Source organism: Doryrhamphus excisus, chromosome 9 (assembly GCF_030265055.1).
Source record: "Doryrhamphus excisus isolate RoL2022-K1 chromosome 9, RoL_Dexc_1.0, whole genome shotgun sequence".
NCBI classification, from domain to species: Eukaryota; Metazoa; Chordata; class Actinopteri; order Syngnathiformes; family Syngnathidae; genus Doryrhamphus; species Doryrhamphus excisus.
The window spans coordinates 16,386,910-16,406,432 of record NC_080474.1 but is presented as its reverse complement, the minus strand read 5'-3'; the positions used below and the strand labels follow the sequence as shown (position 1 = coordinate 16,406,432).

The 19,523-nt window shown below is 40.3% G+C and overlaps 3 protein-coding genes and 1 long non-coding RNA gene across 5 annotated transcripts; 2 read left to right on the top strand and 2 right to left on the bottom strand.

Moving 5' to 3' along the window:
* The first annotated feature begins 503 nt into the window (after positions 1–503).
* inpp4aa (inositol polyphosphate-4-phosphatase type I Aa) lies at positions 504–12,803 on the top strand. Its single transcript, XM_058082437.1, has 24 exons — positions 504–616; positions 3,843–4,070; positions 4,164–4,208; positions 4,522–4,640; positions 4,717–4,833; positions 4,907–4,986; positions 5,055–5,172; positions 5,255–5,345; positions 5,428–5,575; positions 5,820–5,950; positions 6,152–6,256; positions 6,525–6,633; positions 6,717–6,734; positions 6,811–6,991; positions 7,226–7,492; positions 7,574–7,721; positions 8,166–8,198; positions 8,420–8,592; positions 8,667–8,790; positions 8,888–9,155; positions 10,299–10,396; positions 10,482–10,594; positions 11,144–11,298; positions 11,384–12,803. Exons 2-24 carry the CDS (start codon positions 3,941–3,943, stop codon positions 11,514–11,516), a joined length of 2,904 nt encoding a protein of 967 aa, XP_057938420.1. The 5' UTR covers positions 504–616; positions 3,843–3,940; the 3' UTR covers positions 11,517–12,803.
* Positions 10,288–13,486, bottom strand: LOC131135997 (uncharacterized). The gene is made up of 3 exons (XR_009131680.1): positions 12,979–13,486; positions 10,459–10,643; positions 10,288–10,394 (listed from the first exon to the last, which is right to left on the bottom strand). It is a non-coding gene; the product is annotated as an uncharacterized LOC131135997 (long non-coding RNA).
* Positions 13,457–18,696, top strand: si:dkey-4e7.3 (uncharacterized protein LOC402865 homolog). Its single transcript, XM_058082438.1, has 6 exons — positions 13,457–13,618; positions 13,723–13,903; positions 14,525–14,704; positions 15,737–15,848; positions 16,072–16,208; positions 17,355–18,696. The coding sequence occupies exons 1-6, from the start codon at positions 13,515–13,517 to the stop codon at positions 17,700–17,702; spliced, it is 1,062 nt and encodes a 353-aa protein (XP_057938421.1). The 5' UTR covers positions 13,457–13,514; the 3' UTR covers positions 17,703–18,696.
* On the bottom strand, positions 18,409–19,346 carry LOC131135996 (cytochrome c oxidase assembly factor 5). Of its 2 annotated transcripts, none has more exons than XM_058082439.1 (3): positions 19,080–19,346; positions 18,912–18,995; positions 18,409–18,758 (listed from the first exon to the last, which is right to left on the bottom strand). In XM_058082439.1, exons 1-3 carry the CDS (start codon positions 19,179–19,181, stop codon positions 18,684–18,686), a joined length of 261 nt encoding a protein of 86 aa, XP_057938422.1. In that variant the 5' UTR covers positions 19,182–19,346; the 3' UTR covers positions 18,409–18,683. The 2 variants fall into 2 exon arrangements, with proteins under 2 accessions (XP_057938422.1, XP_057938423.1); XM_058082440.1 differs by having other exon boundaries at positions 18,409–18,738; positions 19,080–19,332.
* Positions 19,347–19,523: the final 177 nt, after the last annotated feature.

Sequence of the window (19,523 nt, the reverse complement as noted above, 5' to 3'; positions counted from 1 at the left end):
ATATTGTATATAGATATGCATATTTAAAAACTATTACTATTTCTTTCCCTACAAATTATTTTTTTATAATTATTAAATATTTGTTTTACAATCTTTTGTCTAACAGTTATTTATTATGTTGATTTTTTTTCCAAATGTAAGTTTATATTATATATTATAATATATAGCCTATGTTTTGAACAATAATATTTGTTTTAAAAGTTAATGAATATTTACTATATATATTTAAAATAATCAATTTTAAAAGTATTAACAATTATATATATTTTCAGACAAATCCATTTTTAAAAGCTAAGCATTTGTTACATTTGCTCTTACAAATTCTTGAATATTTTATTTTACATTTTTTAGAAAATTTAAATTTGAAATAATTTGTATCACATTTACGTTATATAAAGGCTGCAACAACAACAATAATAATAACCATATCAATTATGTTATTTGGATGGTTTATTTCCAGGCTAATGGCAATCTTTCATGCATTTGTCGCCCTCTAGTGGACGTACGGCATGAGTACAGCGTGTCAGAGTGAGTCAGGGCGAGTCTCCCGCAGACGTCGAGCAGGATGAGAGCAGCATCAAGAAGACAAGACGTCTTATTCTTTCTTCTACAGAAGGTTTGTGGTTCTAATTTCCATATTTCACTTTCTAAACATAGAGTGCTTTGGGTTATGATGTGGAGCACACATAGCAGCAAGGATTTGTTGTCAATAATAATGCCGATGTGTGTGTTTTGTTGTCATCTCGTGCCCACCCTTCCTCCTTTCATCCTGTTTTTTTTAAATGCACCACTCAGCATCATTAGACATTATGACGCAAATGTATATGATGGTGTTGTGTGTCTGATGGCGTCGTGCAACAACTACACATGCAGTGCACGTAAACAGACGGGATGACAGCATGTTTCATGAGGGATTAAAATACAGGCCATTGGTTGTGGATTATGAGGAGGAATACGATGTTTTTATTGGAGCCACTGCACATTGACAACCGGATGTGAGGCGTTTGAGGGTAACGTGCAAAAAAAAGCTTGCCTTGACATATTTAAAACATGTGATGCACAAGATGTTTAATAGGAGACTTTAACTCTGATGTCATGTGGATAATTGATTATTGGCTCCAAGGTAAGTCAAGAGTGGAGGAAACAGTTGTATAGTGTTTGGGTACAACCCCCATGCTTAGCTAGCTAGGTTAGCTAGTACCATTTTGTTTACTATTCAAAATAATACATAACCTATATATTTGTAAGTGTTTAGTCTTTAAACATTCATTCATTCATTTTCTACCGCTTATCCTCACAAGGGTTGCGGGGGTGCTGGAGCCTATCCCAGCTGTCTTCGGGCGAGAGGCGGGGTACACCCTGGACTGGTCGCCAGCCAATCACAGGGCACATATAGACAAACAACCATTCACACTCACATTCATACCTATGGACAATTTAGAGATGACCGAGGTTGGAATCGAACTTGGGTCTCCTACCTGCGTGCTAACCGTCTTTGCTGTCTTTAAACATATTCAATATATTTTCAGTTATTTTATTTATAAAAATTATTTATACTATATATTTATACTTTCTTTTTCAAATAGAATTTTTTAAAAAATCATATAATAAATCATGTTTTAGAAATTATTATTCATGACAATAAAACCTTAGTTTTTTTTATTATTATTATTGTTTAATTATTAATTATTTACTATTTTAAGATTTTTTTGTTTTTGCATTTATTATTATACACTCTATATGTTACTTTAAACTATGTTACTATACATGTTTGGTCTTTCAAATTATTGAATGCATTTAATATGTTTTTCAAACAATGTCATATTATCAAATGTATTTATTGTAATAAAAAAAAAACAAACACATTTTAAAAGCCATATTGCATTATGTTATTTGCATTTGACCCCTTAAAAGGTACAGTAATGTGGGTTACATCTGCAAGATAATAATGCAGCATCAGGACCAATAAGCGCTTCCTCCTATTTTATGACACTGATGACGTGTGACATGTTCTCTTAGGAATTGATTGCTTTGCACATCCTCTTCCTTCTCCTCTTCCCATGTGACAAAGAGGCATTTAAATGTCTCATGCCCAGGGTGTGTTGAGTCCATCAATATATGATAGCAAGGAGAGACACTTGCGGGTACATTGAGAAGAAGAACGTGGGCAAAGAAGGCGACTGAACATTTTCGGTTTAAAAGCCCTGGTTTTGTTGAAGCGGTAAGGAGGCCCAGCTGCTTCTGACAGCATCTGCAGGCTTCCAGCTGTGAGCTCTGCAAATGAACACATGCACTCACTGGCCATTAGCATGTGCATGTTTTATAATATGCCTGAAAAAAAGAGCACAGCATATTTTAGCCATCTCCTAACAACATGCAAATTGACCCCATCAGCGGATGTGACATCTGATAAGATGCACATGTCATAATCTATTACACTTCACAATCTGCACTTTGCTGCAACAGCCCGTTTCTATGCTGCCCTCAGTCTCCTCTCGGATAAACTCAGATGAGTCAGGAGTACAGCTCTATTTGTAAGCAGGGTATGTTGATTTTTAATTAGCTCAAAGATGAAGAAGCACGCCACATGCAGTCAGCGATGATGATGACGACCACTGTTAAGCGCATGTAGTCATGTAGCCATGACAATGATCTGTGACCACCTGTGTCATTGCACACCAAACCCACCGTGCTTCTCCCACAGAGCTTCCCACCGCGCCTCAGGCACACACCCGAGCGTGACGTATTAGTCATCTGTGACTGTGCAGCATGTATTAGATTGGGGGGGTGGGAGGGTGTTACGTCAAAACAGACTCTTGTGTAAAAATAGAGCGCCATGGTGGAGCGTCTTACGCTTGAATACACAGTTCTTTCCTTTTTTGTTAGTGCGGCATCACATGACCAACTGGCTCCATAGTCCATAATATCATAATACCTCCATATATACCATACTTTATTTACAGTCTTTACACTTTTGCCCATAAAATCTCAATTGTATTTATGTATTTAATGTATTTATTATACCAATACAAAAAATGACTAGGATTTCTTATTTTAACTGTACAATTCTATTAGTGTTTCTTATTTTTGTTTTATATTTATATTATTTTGTAGTACTGTTTATGTGTTATTTCCTACTTTAATAGTTACTGTACAAAATATTAAATACAACCACACTACTTTTTATTTATACTATGATGTTTTTATTTGTATGTATTTTGTAACATATAATAACAACAATAATAATATACATCAAGGGCGGCACGGCGGTCTAGTGGTTAGCGCGCAGACCTCACAGCGAGGAGACCAGGGTTCAATTCCAGCCTCGGCCATCTCTGTGTGGAGTTTGCATGTTCTCCCCGTGCATGCGTGGGTTTTCTCCGGGTACTCCGGTTTTCCGCCCACATTTCCAAAAACGTGCTAGGTTAATTGGCGACTCCAAATTGTCCATAGGTATGAATGTGAGTGTGAATGGTTGTTTGTCTATATGTGCCCTGTGATTGTTAATTAATTGTGATTGTTGATAATTACGGGTAGCCTAAATACTCGTGTACATATGGTATAGTACAGAAACAGTACTTTTGTGACAAGCCATTGCAAGCCTTCCAGGGCCAATTAAAAGTGTGCAGGAGAAGCATCCTCAGGTAGCAGCTAGCAGGTGTATATTTAGCTGTTTGTCACTGCCTACATTAGCACGTTAACAGAGGCATGCAAGCCGCTAATTGCATCAATGAAAATACAGCCAGCTGTGTGAGGGAATGACGTCAGCATCGTTTGCCGTCTGGCCTGTCTCATCTGTTCCCATGGTGACAGTGGACTAATTCTTGATTTCCTTCCATTAGTGACTCATGCGTGACAGCTGAGATCGAGACGCACATATTACAAGGAGATTCAGGGTCCGGTTGACGTCGGTTCCACAAAGAAATCAATTAAAAAAAAAATGCATCCTCAGCCACGCCGTGACCCCTCCATGTCAGGGAAAGAGCGCAGCCCCCGTCACAGGCCGTGGTCAGTGTACCGGGCCAACACGTTTGATCTCTCAGCGGAGATGATGGGGCTGGCCCTGTCAGGTAACCACAGTGACTGTAGCCGTGGTAACCACTTTCCTCCTGTGATGATGAAACGGTATTCTAATAGAGCTTCTTATTGTTTGTGTTCTACAGGAAACAGTCAGGATCCAGATGAACCTGTCTTAGAGTTCAGTTTGGGTGAGTCCAACACAACACATGCAAAATTGTTTAGACCCAGACTTTGCATATGAGACCAAATTTGGACCAAATGACCCATGTAAACCAGGAACTCACATAAGACATTTGTGTTGGAACTGATGACCTTGGACTATTTTGAGTCTTTGATCAAAGAACTCGTAGACCAGAAGATATTGATGTGGACCAAATGGTACCTAAGTCTTGGGATTTGATAGAATCTTGAGAAGTGGCCCAAGTGTTTCTACCAACATCTAAAAGCATCATATTCGAAGAGACAGCAATCTTACCGAGTTCGATTTCCTGTTTTTTCCAGTCTGCAGTGAGCTGGTCACAGCTACTGTGGACCGTAAACCCAGCAGCTTTGTGGCTGTGAGTTGCACCACACCCCCTCAGGCCTTCTGGACCAAACACTCTCAAACTGAAATCATTGAGGTACGGTACCTAGTAATCCTTAATGTTTGCCATAAGAGACCAAAGCAACTTAGACTTTCCTCCATCTTGCCTGCAGGGCACCAGTAACCCCATCTTCTTGAGCAGCGTGGCCTTCTTTCAGGACTCTCTGATCACGCAGCAGACCCAGGTCAAGCTGTCGGTTTATGATGTTAAGGATCGCTCCCAGGGCACGGTAAGTCACATCCAGAACTGACTCATTCCCGGCGAAATCCTGCATAACCTTATTGTGTCTTTGTCTGAAACAGATGTACATGCTAGGCTCGGCCATGTTTTCCTTGAAGGAGCTCCTGCAAGACAAACACCACCGCCTGCACCTGACTCTTAGGTAGACCACCTTCCTCCTCAAAAGACACATCCGGTTCATCATTGAATTTACTTCCTGTTTGACCCCAGGTCGGCTGAAAACGAGAGCGTGGGAAACATCACGGTGATCGCTTGGCAGATTGAGGAGAAACGTGAGCAGAGAGCTCCCATTGCAAGACTACAGCGAGGAGACACCATTAATGGAAGGGTTGGTTGAGTTGGTCAAGGTCAAGGTCAAGACAAAGCAGTAAAAAAAGTAACCAAGGCATGATCATGGGGTGGGGTTTCAGATGGTTCTTCCTGTGGATGAAAGTTTAACTGAATCCAAAGGCATCAAGTCCAAGTCTTCGTCATTGTGTAAAGACCCCCTGCTGAAGGCTGGTACGTTTCATCACACAGCGACTGGACGTCTGTCTAAGTTATCTTGCTGAGTCGTACAAGTATGTTTCTACTTGTGTTTCAGTCTTTGGGGGAGTCATGTCGCAGACTTATCGTTTCCCCATCACGGACGGCAACCATCTTCGGGTTCTGGAGCAGATGGCTGAGAGCGTCCTGTCGCTGCATATCCCTCGACAGTTTGTCAAGCTGTTGCTGGAGGAAGACGCCGTCAGGCAAGCAAACTTTGCATGTGTTTCTAAAATCAGGTTCTTCTTACTCATTATGGGCTAAAAGCTCCGTAAATGCTCTAATTAAGGTTCTCTTCAATTAACTGGTCAGTCTCCTGTACGCAGTTACTGCGTGGTCAACACAAGTTGACGCATCATGAGTGGTCAGCGTTGAGAAAATAGATCCATAACATGATGTATTGTGCTGGATAGGAGTTGGCTTGATTGTAAACACACTACATACTTTTAGGGTGTGTGAGCTGGAAGAACTGGGTGAGCTGTCTCCATGCTGGGAGAACCTCCGAAGGCAAATCATAACACAGTACCAGACCATCATCCTCACCTACCAGGAGACCATTAGTGACCTGCATGAGTACAAAGGTCAGAACCACAAGTTTAACGACTACAAATACATAGCATGTTAGGTTCATTGGCAACTGTAAATAGTCCATCGGTGTGAATGTAAGTATGGATGATTGTTTGTTTGTGATTGACTCCCTATTACACTGGTGAGGATAATCAGCACAGAAGATGAATGGATAGCTAATTTACACATGTTTATGTGGTTTTGTTCACTTTCAGGTCCTTCGTTTAAATCTAGCACACTAAAAGCGGAGAGAAAGTTGGAGTTTATCCCGACAAACCTGCACATACAGAGAATGAGAGTTCAAGGAGAGACCGGCTACGGTAACTTGGTCTTGCCTTAACACTAACCAACCACAACATTAGCGAGTAGAGGTGTTACGGTTCGAAAACCAGTCAGTATCTGCAGTGATTTGGCTTTTTTTTAAAGTGATTCCCAACCATTGTTGGTAGGTTGGTAGAACCTAACCGTGACCTTAAAACCGAGGTGGAGTACAAACCGAACCATGATTGTGACGTACCGTTACACCTCTTACAAGGAAGTCCTGTCTTTGTTATGGTTATTATTTTCTAACATGTGCTATTTGATCAGACCACACGTACGACGTGGTGACCATTGGTGCTCCTGCAGCACATCATCAAGGCTTTAAAGGCTGCGGCCTCCGCAAACTGCTGCACAATCTTGAAGAAGCCAGAAAGCAGTAAGTAGAACGTATTTATTTTCTGGTGCACCGTGATTCATTACCGATAAAATGCCCCTCTCTCTCTTTTTTTGCACCATCAGCACTTACGAGGAGGAGAGGTCAGAATAACTGATACATTTTTGTTATTTATGCCACACAATTAAACCCACCCTCTTTTTTTTTATATATATAAAGCTCTGCAGGATCGAGAGCAATGGTGTACCAGCCGCAGGATGTGGTCAGAGCGAAGGAGCTGATTGGACAAATTAATACGCTAAAGACGCAAGTGTGCTACTACATCGAGCGGCTGGCTCGAGCGGCCAAGGAGCGCTCGGCTAACGCTCTGGAGAGAACCTTGGCCATACTCAAAGAGAAGGTGAGAAGAAGAATGATATACTATAGGGAAATGCAATCATGTGTTAGCTTCACTAATGTCATAAATTTAGATTTTTTTATTATTATTAGAGATTATATTATGTCATATGGATTTATTTATGACTTTTTTAATTTAGTGTAACTTCCTCACAGGTTATAGTAATTATATTCTACTATTTAGAAAATATTATTTTGAAAATGTTAAATAATAAATCTACTGTCTGGCCTCTTTTAGACTCGTCAGTTAGTGAGCGTGTGCGACTCCAAGCTCTTATCCTCCGCCATCATCGCCCTGGCTGCTGCCCGCCCGGATCCCGCCCTGCAAGGCACACCGTCCCCGTCCTCTTCCTCCCGCTCGCCATCCCGTTCGCCCTCCCACCACCCGACGTCCCCGTTGCGAGCCGCAATCTCGCCTTCCCGCCACGCCACTCCCCCTGAGTATGCCGAAGGGAGTAAAAGCAAGCGTGCCTCCCTGCAGGCCGACTTACATGAAGAGGAGTGGGTATGAAAAAGTCCAAAGTCGACTCTTTGTACATTACATGCCTTCATGGAAAATTAATGACAAATATGTGTATGTGAGCAGAAAAAGGTGTGGCTAAATGTCGACAAGAGTCTAGAGTGTGTGATCCAGAAGGTGGACAGATTGCTGCAGAGAGACCAGCTGCAGAGCGACAGCAGCTCTGATGATGTGTTCGCTCTGGCCAGCGAGGAGCCCAAAAACACCAAGAAAGGTAAACACAAACATAAAACTAATCTATTCATGATAAATGAAGAAAGAATAAGACATGGATGACCTCACAGTTATTTGCACCAGACACTCAGTTCGCAAGGCGAGATGACACACAAGATTGGGTCGATGAGAACGGGACAGGAGATTTTTATGCAAATTTTTCGGCCCTTTGTATTGAGTTGTGGACTCCTGTAGAGCAGCTACACATAATAACCAGCACGCAAAGCTTTATAGTTCTTCCAGAATCTGCACCTATCCAGCTGTGTTTATTTAGATTTCGTAGTTCCCGCGAAACTAACTGTTTTAATTTATTCCACGTGCTGGAAATAGCAAAAAAAAAAAAAAAAACTTGCTTAAAGCAAAATGGATGACTTCCCGTTTATATTCAGGCATGGATCCTGTGGACAATATTTTTGTCTTATATTTCTCGCTCTCTCACTGCTAGGTAACAGTCCAGAGTTGGAAAAGAAATCACCAGGTAAGAATTTAATGGTATTTCCTGTTTGTATGTGTTTCATCTCGTACTTCAATTTTGACGAATTTGTGACATTTTGCATTGATAAAACTAATTTATCAACTCTAAGTGTGGTTACACTCTCACTGAAACACATGAGAAACATTTTGAAGTTGCCCCGAGGGATACACTGTGCTGATCTACTACAATTTGCAGTTTTAACTTGAAGTGACTCCTACTTGCAGGTGAGTGGAGCGAGGCTCTGCACCCTCTGCTGGCCACGCTGAGCGACTGCACCTCACTGATGAGCGACAAGGCCAAGAAGGCCATGGTGTTCCTCCTGATGCAGGACAGCGCCCCCACCATCGCCATGAGTCTGACACTGCAGTACCGTCGCGACGTCGTATTCTGCCAGACAGTCAGTCCACACACAACCTGCAATTGGACTTTGAGGATGGTTTTGATTCTGATGATGTGTTTGTGTGCTTTCAGTTAACAGCTCTGATCTGCGGCTTTGTCCTCAAGCTGAGGAACAGCCTCTGTGATTCAGGCTTCCTCAGGCAGCTCCACACCATCGGCCTCTTGGTGCAGTATGAGAGCTTACTCAGCACCTATGGTAATGTGTGTGTGTGTGTACAATTTGAGTAAAAACCATTTATTGCACCATATCACCATCACCATCATTGATACATTATTCTCTTTGATGGCTAAAGGTGAGGAGCTGGCTATGCTGGAGGATATGAGTGTGGGGGTGAACGACCTGAGGAACGTCACCTTTAAAATCACGCAAGCAAGCACAGCTTTCAGCCCCGACATGCTGCCTGTGATCACAGGAAACAGGAACGGCTTTAACGTCCGGGTACCGATACCGGGCGCAATATTTGACACACTTCCACGGGATATCCAGAACGGGATGCTGCTACGCGTGCAGCCGGTCCTCTTCAACGTGGGCATCAACGAGCAACAAACGATGGCTGAGAAGTAAGTAACGGGAATGGAAGGGAGGGACAACCAAAATAGCACGGATCCTCAACTGTGAAGTAGCTGAAACTAAATCATGATAATAATAATAATAATAATAATAAAGTCTAAACCTTTAATGTATAGACCCAAATAAAAGACAGAAACATGGGTTCCCTTATATTTGGGGTCTACAGATTTCTACATTTAAACCAAACGACTTTTCTCAACTTTTTCATTGTTTTTGGCTTAGTATTAACTTTTTTTGTGTTATTAAATCTACTATATTGAGTTGTAAGAGGGTAACGGTAACTATAGGGGTGTTATTTCATGTCTGCAGGGCTCTAATAATGCCAAAAAGTCTATTTAGAAGGTGGTAAACAGGTTTTTTGTCTGTTATTATATCTACTATATTGGGTCATAGACGGGTAAAGGTGACTATAGGGGTGCTATTTCATGTCTACAGGGCTCTAATAATGTCAACATGTGTATTAGAAGATGGTAAAAATGTATGTTTTATGATCTACTATATTGGGTAATAGGAGCGTAAAGGTCACTATAGGGGTGTTATTTAATGTCTAGAGGGCTCTAATGTCAAAAAGTGTATTTAGAAGATGGTAAACAGGTTTTTTGTCTGTTATTATATCTACTATATTGGGTCATAGACGGGTAAAGGTGACTATAGGGGTGTTATTTCATGTCTACAGGACTCTAATAATGTCAACTTGTGTATTAGACGGTGGTAAAAAGGTTTTCTATGTTTTATGATCTACTATATTGGGTAATGGGAGTGTAAAGGTAACTATAGGGGTGTTATTTCATGTCTAGAGGGCTCTTATAATGTCAAAAAGTGTATTTAGAAGGTCGTAAACAGGTTTTTTGTAGTTATTATATTTACTATATTGGGTCATAGACGGGTAAAGGTGACTATAGGGGTGTTATTTCATGTCTAGAGGGCTCTAATAATGTCAAAAAGTGTATTTAGAAGGTGGTAAACATGTTTTTTGTCTGTTATTATATCTACTATATTGGGTCATAGACGGGTAAAGGTGACTACAGGGGTGTTATTTCATGTCCACAGGGCTCTAATAATGTTTTTTTTCCCCAAAAATGGGTTTACTTTTGGTGCATAAACATACCTGTCTTATTTCTATGTTTGTGCAGGTTTGGAGACACATCTTTACAGGAGGTGATCAATATAGAGAGCACGGCACGTCTCAGCTTGTACTATGACCACTTTAAAGAAGTTCTGCCAGAGGACTGTGAGTCAAAAAAAACATCAGTAGATGTTAGGAGTCACCCAATGTTGTCTTATTTTACTCACCTCCCCTGTTGTTGTTGTCTCAGGTCTGCCTCGCTCTCGCAGCAACACCAGTCTGCCCGATCTACTCAAACTGCTCAGCCAGAACGTCAACGCCAAGAAGAGCAAGAACGTGGAGATTCTGTGGCAGGCGGCTGAGGTGCACACTTGTGTTTGTTGGTTTGTCTCTACCAGACTCTACTCTGCTCCTGAAAAAATACCATCATCCAGGAATTTTATGTACTCGTCCACTGCGGAGTGAATTTTGTTTCTCTTTCATTCCAATAGTCTAATATTAATATCATTTTGTAGTGTGTTTTGGCCGTACTGCGCCATTATCCAATCAGATTTCATCTTCCATGTGTTGCCATGTCAATTTAATCTGCCCACGGCCTTCATAATCAGTAGTGCTGGCCCATGTCATACACACACTGTTAGCAAAGGGGTTGTTTTCTGTCACATTTCAGATTCACTGCTAAGGCCAGCTAGCTGGCCCACAGTGACTTCGACATTTTTCCGTTCTCTGATTGGTTGATGTATGAAAGCCTATTCCCTCATACTCAAAGTTACCAGTCCCCTTGAACGCATCATCACCGGAACAGGAGCACCTAAGGAGAGGAGACAGCCACTGTGTTGTTCATCATTCTGTGTGTGTCACAGTATTCCATATGTAACTTACTTCTTTTACTTCTAATTTGCTTCTTAAAAGGCGTGCCGACGCTTGAACGGCGTGCGTTTCACCAGCTGCAAAAGCGCAAAGGACCGTACGGCCATGTCCCTGACCCTGGAGCAGTGTCAAATCCTACAGCAGGAGCATTCCCTGGCCCCACAGGTTTTCTACCAGGCCTTGGACTGCATGCGCAGGTGGGTTAATCACCAAATGTGCATGGTAAAATATTAATTTTCCCTAATGTCTGCCACATTTGCCATCCTCTCCACTTCCCCACAGTGAGGGTTGTAGACGAGAGAACACCATGAAGAACGTGGGATGTCGTAAATATGCCTTTAACTCGCTCCAGCTCAAGGCTTTTCCCAGACAGTATCGCCCTCCAGAGGGCACGTACGGGAAAGTGGAATCCTAACTGGAGCGAAAGAGGACTGAGAGCACCCCACAACACACACACACACACACACACAAAAAAAGCAACAACAAACAAAACATCTACAAAGTGCAGCAGTTGTTGTGTTTAGTCACTGATAAGGAGATATATTTATGTTCGAGTATAACTATAAGTTGTTTTATAGTGGTTTTGCCTCTTATCGGTTATACTAGAACTGCCAATGAGTCTATCATGTATTTCTCTTTATTGGCGAAAGGGCAGGAAATGAGAGTCTGAAGCGAGTCAGCGACACGAAATGTTACAAGTGCTGCTGTGTGTTAATGTGCAACTAAGTACAAATATCCTCTTCATTTCTTAACCCATTTAGGACATTACTCAACCCCTTAAAGAATGTCCAAAAGTCAAAATCGACAAAAATCGAAAGGTGTGGGGGGGCCACGTTGATATTTTTCACCTTTTAATTCATTACACTCGGGCATCTGTGGAGTTTGCATGTTCTCCCCGTGCATGCGTGGGTTTTCGCCGGGTACATGTGGCTTCCTCCCACATGCTAGGTTAATTAAACATGCTAGGTTAATTGGTGACTCCAAATTGTCCATAGGTATGAATGTGAGTGTGAATGGTTGTTTGTCTATATGTGCCCTGTGATTGGCTGGCGACCAGTCCAGGGTGTACCCCTGGAAAATGAATGAATGAAGAATAAAACACCAGATATCAAGAGCATGATAACTCCTCTTTGTTTACTCTGACGACCTAATCAATATATTTTGCAATCTATAGCAAAAATGCAACAAACACGGCAACATTTGAAGGAATTAAGACCCTTTGCGGGCCTGATGTGGCGATCCGCAACAGCACTTGGTTATACATTTGTATGCTTAATGAGAAGGTGATTTTGTTATTCCACACAGAAAGCTACATAGGGTTGAGCATTTCTTTATGTTGCAACATACAAAAGCCTTCTGATTAATGTGGGATTAGCATTAGCATGTATCTGTTTGAATCATATACAGAATGTTGCACTAAAAAAAAGGAAAAATGTTTATAACTGCATGGGGATTTTTTTGAAATGTGGAAAGAAAAGTACGAATGAGCGCTAATATATAGTATTCACAGCATGTACAGTATCTTGCTGTACAATATTTACAGACACTGCCAATTTTATTTTACAAATGTTATTTTGCTTACAGCTATTTATGTCTGTATGTATGTTAATTATTAAAGCTACTGTTATTGCGTACGTTACATAAACACAGGTGGAAAAGCGGTGTTCATGAGATGGATGGGACCTAAAATAAAACATCATCTGCTCCCAATAAGTGTGGCTTTAATGGTAAATGACCCAAGGATACTTAACGTGATCACAAGTGCAGAGGGCATTGAACCCACAACCTTCAGTGTGGGAGATTGTAACTAGTAAGGCCTCTACCCTCAGACCTGTTCAACTTGTGTGTACTTGTGTGAAGACTGTAATAGCTCTTACCCCGGGCTCACACTGAATACGTTTCGGGCTGATACAGTCCGGCTTACAGCAAACTGCCACTCTCACGACTCCCGTAGACTCAGCAGTGAACTCCTGCACAGGCTACGGGAGAAAAGTAAAATAAAATAATCATACAGGCAGATTTTAACAACCAACATTCTATTAATCTTTGTTTTTCGTTAATTATTAGTTTCTGTTTCCTCAATAAAACACGCACGTCGGGCTCTTTCAAAACACAGACCCGGAAGTGACGCCACTATGTACATAGCTCGTGTAATAATAAAAAGATGCGCTTTACTCCCGTACCCCATAATAGCATCGTCAACATTAATACTTGTACAAACTATTACCATAGTCCTGATATGTTTGTTATGAAGATTTATAAACGATTTTCTTAATATAATTAGTTCTGTCCGGTTTCTACTATTTAAAGACGCAAACGTCACTCGACCGATTCACGTGACAGAGTAAGACCTCTTTATGGCTGCAACTATCTTTAGCGGGCGGTAAGCCTCGTTTCACTAGTGTATTAAGAGATGCGTGGATTTTTTTCTGCACTTTATTGTATAGTAGCGAACGGCGTTGGAATATTGAGTCTCTCTTTGAGACGAAGAGCACCTGTAATCCTCAAACTTAATAGGTAAGGTACCTTCCACGTTGGTGAGCCCTGAAACATATAAAAGCTCTGTCATTAGTGTACTTTCCTGTTAAAATGAGCCATTATTTGCTTTCCTTGGGGTTCAGAATGAGGAAGAAGCTATTGGTCGATGCAGATTGCGGCGTGGATGACGCCCAGGGTATCATGTTGGTTCTGGCAGCCCCGAACGTGGACCTCCTGGGGGTGACCTGCGTGCATGGAAACACCACAGTGGAGAACGTGTGCAGGAACACGCTGCGTGTCCTGCAAGCTTGTAATAGACTCGACGTGAGTACGCTGAACTTTACATGATGTTTTGTTTTTGTATGTGCAGGTTGTCGCACAATTAGTTGGAATTCATTGAATGTTTTACTATCATGTGACGTTCAGGGACAGTCGGACAATGAGTTGTTTGTCCAACATGCAGGGACGCTCAGTTAGCTGTTGTTATAGTGCAGGGAGGGATAGGGAACCTATGGCTAGGGAGACAGTTTTTAACATGTTTTCATTTTTGTTTTGTTTTCAATTTATTTATGTAATTTTTTTTTTAGCTGACATTTTAAAGTAAAACATTACAGAAATCCTAGTGCTAAAAATATAAAATTTTCTTCTGCATTTTAATCCACTTTTCTATGCTAGCTGTCCTGATGATATTTTCTGGGTCAGACACCAAAACTGATTTATTTGTTGTAAAATTATTTTTTCCAATTTAATCATACATAACTAAAACCAGCAGATCTGATCAGTAGTTTATTACACTTTTTATTATACAACAGGGGAGCCCAAACCTTTTCAACTCGCATATTGAAAAATAAAAGGATGCTGTTTTGATATTTTAGTTCTGGACACCTCTGCTTTAAAATATTGCTTTTAACTTTTAACATTTTTAACAACAATTTCCTGTGCTAGATTCCAGTGTTTAAAGGTGCCGCTAAGCCCCTCCTTGGCAACACGATAAATGCTGGAGAGTTCCACGGCCAGGATGGGCTCGGAGACGCCCCGGACCCAAACGCTCCCGGTGTGGATCTGGTGCAACAGGAAGACGCTGTGTCGGCTATGATCAGAATAGTCAAAGAGAACCCAGGAGAGGTGTGGAGACCCCCAACATGAATTGTTATAATTGATCACCACAATGTATTCCATGGGCATCCATCAATTGCACTGGTCTACACATTTTTGGCACATCAGGTAAAAGTGGATAGATTGAATTTATTTTGATAAGAGTAACTGAAGAAATGGTGGTTAGCTAATGTATTCAAGATATTATTAGTATTATTGTTATACATCAAATTAGCATCTGTTTATGCAATATATTTAGACATTTTTGCTTAATTTTTATAGTAAAGTATGAAAGTATCACTTAATACAACAAAGTTCCCTTTATTCAGTATCTGAACAACGCTTTTTGGATTGTCTCTTATACTCAGCAGCATAGTCACCCTGACCACATTCCAACAGTAGTCAGCAAGCATAAATGGATTCCACATTCCCGGATATCTTTTCTCCATAGCTGCTATGTCCTGGTGAAATCGTTCCCCGTGCTCATCACTTCCTTTTCCACAGTTCAATGAAAAGAAATGTAGATGGGAATGCAAAAAGTGTACATATCTTCAGTGATATATTGCAGTCAAGGACATTAGGTTTGACACCTGCTGCTTATAATTATCTGCAAAACCCAATTTCTGCTACCGATTGACATTTCTCTAAATGAATGCATTTTATACACTTCCAGGAGAGAGATTTCTGAAAATAAAAACAAAACAGTTTATGTCGAAATTCTAGACATATTAAAATGAATGTGCAGACAAGCTTTCAGATAAAACTAGTTCGTTGTAGACACACATTACGTTCTGATAAACTACCGTTTTTGCCTTATTTTGCATAAATGTCCTATTTTGACTCAATACTGTGTCTTGGAAACTATAGCCAATCTTCTAACTTTATTCTTTTCTTTTTTATTCTTCTTTATTGGTGACCTAAACCAAGAAAAATGTCACTATTTTTGTTCCGGAAGCATTTAGCTAATAGACCAGTGTTGTTTATGGTTGTGTATGATATAAGTCTATCAGGTTACAAAACTAAAGTTCGAAACATTTCTTTGATTTGACGTTTAACTCATAGGTATCTCTGGTTGCCACGGCACCCCTCACCAACCTGGCCTTGGCTGTGAGGATAGACCCGTCTTTGCCGAGCAAGTTGCGAGGACTCTACATCATGGGAGGCAACACGGAATGTTAGTACAGTGGAATGGAACATTGAGAAGTTGGTCTCGCTTATGTCAACCAATTAATCAAGTCCCGGCACACAGTGTTGTTCTTACTATAACTAAAAAAATAAAAAACAAAGCTCACTTAAGTCAACGTTAACATACACAATATTGTAATAATGATAATCTGATGTGGATTTATATGGGTAACGAGTAGATTTCAATGTTTTTTTTTCATCTTATTGCGCAGCTCGAGGGAACACCACCGTGTGCGGCGAGTTCAACTTTGCAGCCGATCCAGAGGCAGCGTACATTGTGCTGAGTGACTACAAGTGTCCAACCTACTTGGCATGCTGGGAGTTTACTTGCTACAGCAAACTCTCCTGGGTGAGCCGCCTTCCACGCTACATGTCAAACCATGTATTGTAAAAATGTTGGTGTATAAGCCGATATGTTCCAAAACTGAGGTCATGGTTCACAGTTGGAGAAGGTTGGCTAATTAACAGTAAATTAACAGTAAAATGGTGTAACAGGATGGACAGGTTCTTATTTACCACATTAGAGAGACTATATTAAAAGGTTAAGAGAGTAGAGTGAAAAGTGATGCTTACTCTACGCCTTGTACAACATTTCTGTCTAAAATTATTTAGCCAATTTCTGAAGGTCATTTGCCGTGTTTGAAGGTTTATGCACCGGAGTAATGGGGGGACAGTCAACACAGGGCATAACTAAAAAATTGATTCATATAGAAATTTGTTCAGAAAGTGGATAAATAGCCTGCAGCTGATGTGGCAGCGAGATTAACACAGACACCGCCTTCCTGTTTTGCAATGAGTTATTTCTTGAATTTAATAGTGTTGATCTAAAGTATCTGCTTTTCTTTTGACTGCAAATGGAGTCAAAGAAAATTGCAATTACCAGCATTTGATAATGAAGGTGGGAAACAATATTGAATTCAAAACACCAATGTGGTGTCTGGTTTGATCTTGCTGCCACATTGTGTCTTTGGCAACAATCATGTCAAAGTACAAGTAACCTAAAATGTTCATTCATCATTTATGAATGCATGTAACATTTGCATTTTAACTATAAAAACACGTTTTGTGTTATCATTTTTTTAGAATTGTGGTGTACTGTTAGTGTCAACTGCTGATGACATCATAGACTGGCGGCTTCCTGTTTCCATGTATTAGCAAAATAATAGACTGCTAACAAGGATGTTTTGTGATTTTAAATCTATTACAAATACAATGTATTAATAATACAACAATTATTATATGCTAATACACAAACCAAGGCAAAATGTAGCCAATAAACACACTAACTGGGGTGTGCGCTAACCAAGCTTCCACTATAAATGTATTTTTATCATTATGTTTTTTTAAATATTGTATTTTTTTATTGGCATCTACCACCAGTGTTACTTAGTCTTGGTAAACTTGGTAAAACTTAGTCTTGGCCTTGAGAAACAGCGATCAAAAAGGAATTGGGAATGAAACATGTCTTTTTAAAGACTTTTTAATGTCTTCTCAGGAGTTCTGTGACACCTGGTTGGCACAGGACACGCACAAAGCTCGCTTCATGGCGCGCATCTTCCGCCACAGCATCGAGGCGTCACAAAGCGAGCGCTTCCAGAAGGAGTTTGTGGCCGGCACCGGCTTCATCTCCTGTGACTCGTACGCCATGGCGGCAGCCGTGGACGATGCTTTCATCACCGAAAGTGACTGCTACGCGGTTAGCGTGGAGCTAACGGGCACGCACACAAGAGGCATGATGGTGGTGGATACCAGAGGCGTGCTAAAGAAGACTCACAAGGCTTTCATTATAAAGAAAGTGGATATGGAGAAGTTTGGGGAGATGATGATGGCGGCGTTGAAATAGAGCAGTGGCTATGCAGGCGGTACATGGAAACATTTGATTCCCAAGATGAGTAAATATTATGTCCTTATATTACGGCAGTAACAAAGTGTAACGTGTCCCATAATAGTTTCCCCTAAGTTATTTAATGGGACACACAGCTTCCAAAAGGTTCAACCTTTGTATTGTCAAATCACAGAATGTTTCCCCCAAAGGTCTTGGGGATGATCAAGATGTTTTCTAGCAAAATTGAGATTAGCATTAATGTACTTTTTGTTGTCTCTCTTATGGTGGAGTCATGAACCTTACCTGAGGCAACCATTGAGGAATTATGTGAAATTATCTTTCTTGTCAACTACTATCAACTACTTTGATGACCTGTAAATACTGAAACTGTGAATGTGGAATGCTAATTATCAGTATCTCATTATCTGTTCAGGATGCCTCTGGGTATGTGTTCTGGGCACATCCAACCAACATTGTACCATTTTTTTCCTCTTCAATGAGGCCCTAACACAACACTATTGCAGAGTCATTCCTACAATTCAATGCCATTTCAGCATTTTGATTGTGAATTTCTATTAAACATGTTGTACTTTGCAAGAGCTTGTAACATTATCTAATTGAGGGTTTACTAAACAACAAGAGCTCAGATGAATTCTGATTATTTTGACCAAATTCTGGGCAGGCAACTTAACTTTAATGTCTTAGAAAAAAAAACGCAACAATCTTGAAAAAAAAAAAACAGCATAATTTATTTTAAAGTAAAGTGTAGCTTCAGCACGTTCCAAAACACTCATTCATATGTTCATACTGATCATTTCTCCCAATACAATCGAGGATGTAAGATCACCAAGCACAGCAAATAGCCCCCCCTTTATTTGCTGTCAATGTTAGAATCCAGGGTGTTATTAAATATCTGACAGTCCTTTTTTTCGACCCAATGTGTGCATTTCATTCAGTAAGGTGAATCACACTAGAACAGTTGGTCAACCTCATGTGACGTCATTTGGGGCCATTAGTATCCTTTTCTTCCTCTGAATCTTGACCTTGTGTCAAGCTGTATAAAGATAAGATGAACTGTGAGTTGGTTATTTCCAAAATATTATAAGAATGGGTGTCAAAGATAAGGACCAATTCACACCAAACATATGCTTTTCTAATGGGACAGTTTGAGTCAATTAAACGAAAGCTATTTGTCCCCTGGGGAATTAAAGTAGTTCCATAACTTACCATGGATCTCTTGCACTCAAAGAACAACGTCTGCAGGGCTTTGCAATGGCCTTCTTTCAGACATTCACTGGGCATCTTCCCCTCCTAAGATAATATAAAACAATATACACACAAAGAAAACTTATTTAGCCATTTGACAACAGCACGACAAATTCAGGTAAACTCTACCTTAATGACGCAGTCGTGTTGAAGGAGACATGACTTAAAATCCTCCTTGACACCGGCACATGCTGTGTTGTCTTCCTCTTTATCTTCGTAATATTTCGGCATATTGAAAACTGCTGGTAAGTGCAACGTTATTTAATTGTAATAAATTAACCAGTGTACAAATAAAAAAAAAGCTAGTGGCAATAACACACATTTATTTGTTGCTATCAAAAGGTTCGAACGCCATTTTTAAGGAACATTGCATGATGGGAACCCGGAAGTACTAGCCGAAACGGAAATGCACCCTGGGAACGTTTGTAGTTTAGATGTCTACTTTCGTATTTATTACTGCTTTACAAGCAAGTTAGTATTATTTTTATTAGTCTATTAAAATAGGATTTATTATAATTTAAAACAATTAGTAAATATCTCAATATAATCTCAATATTCCTGTATAATGCTATC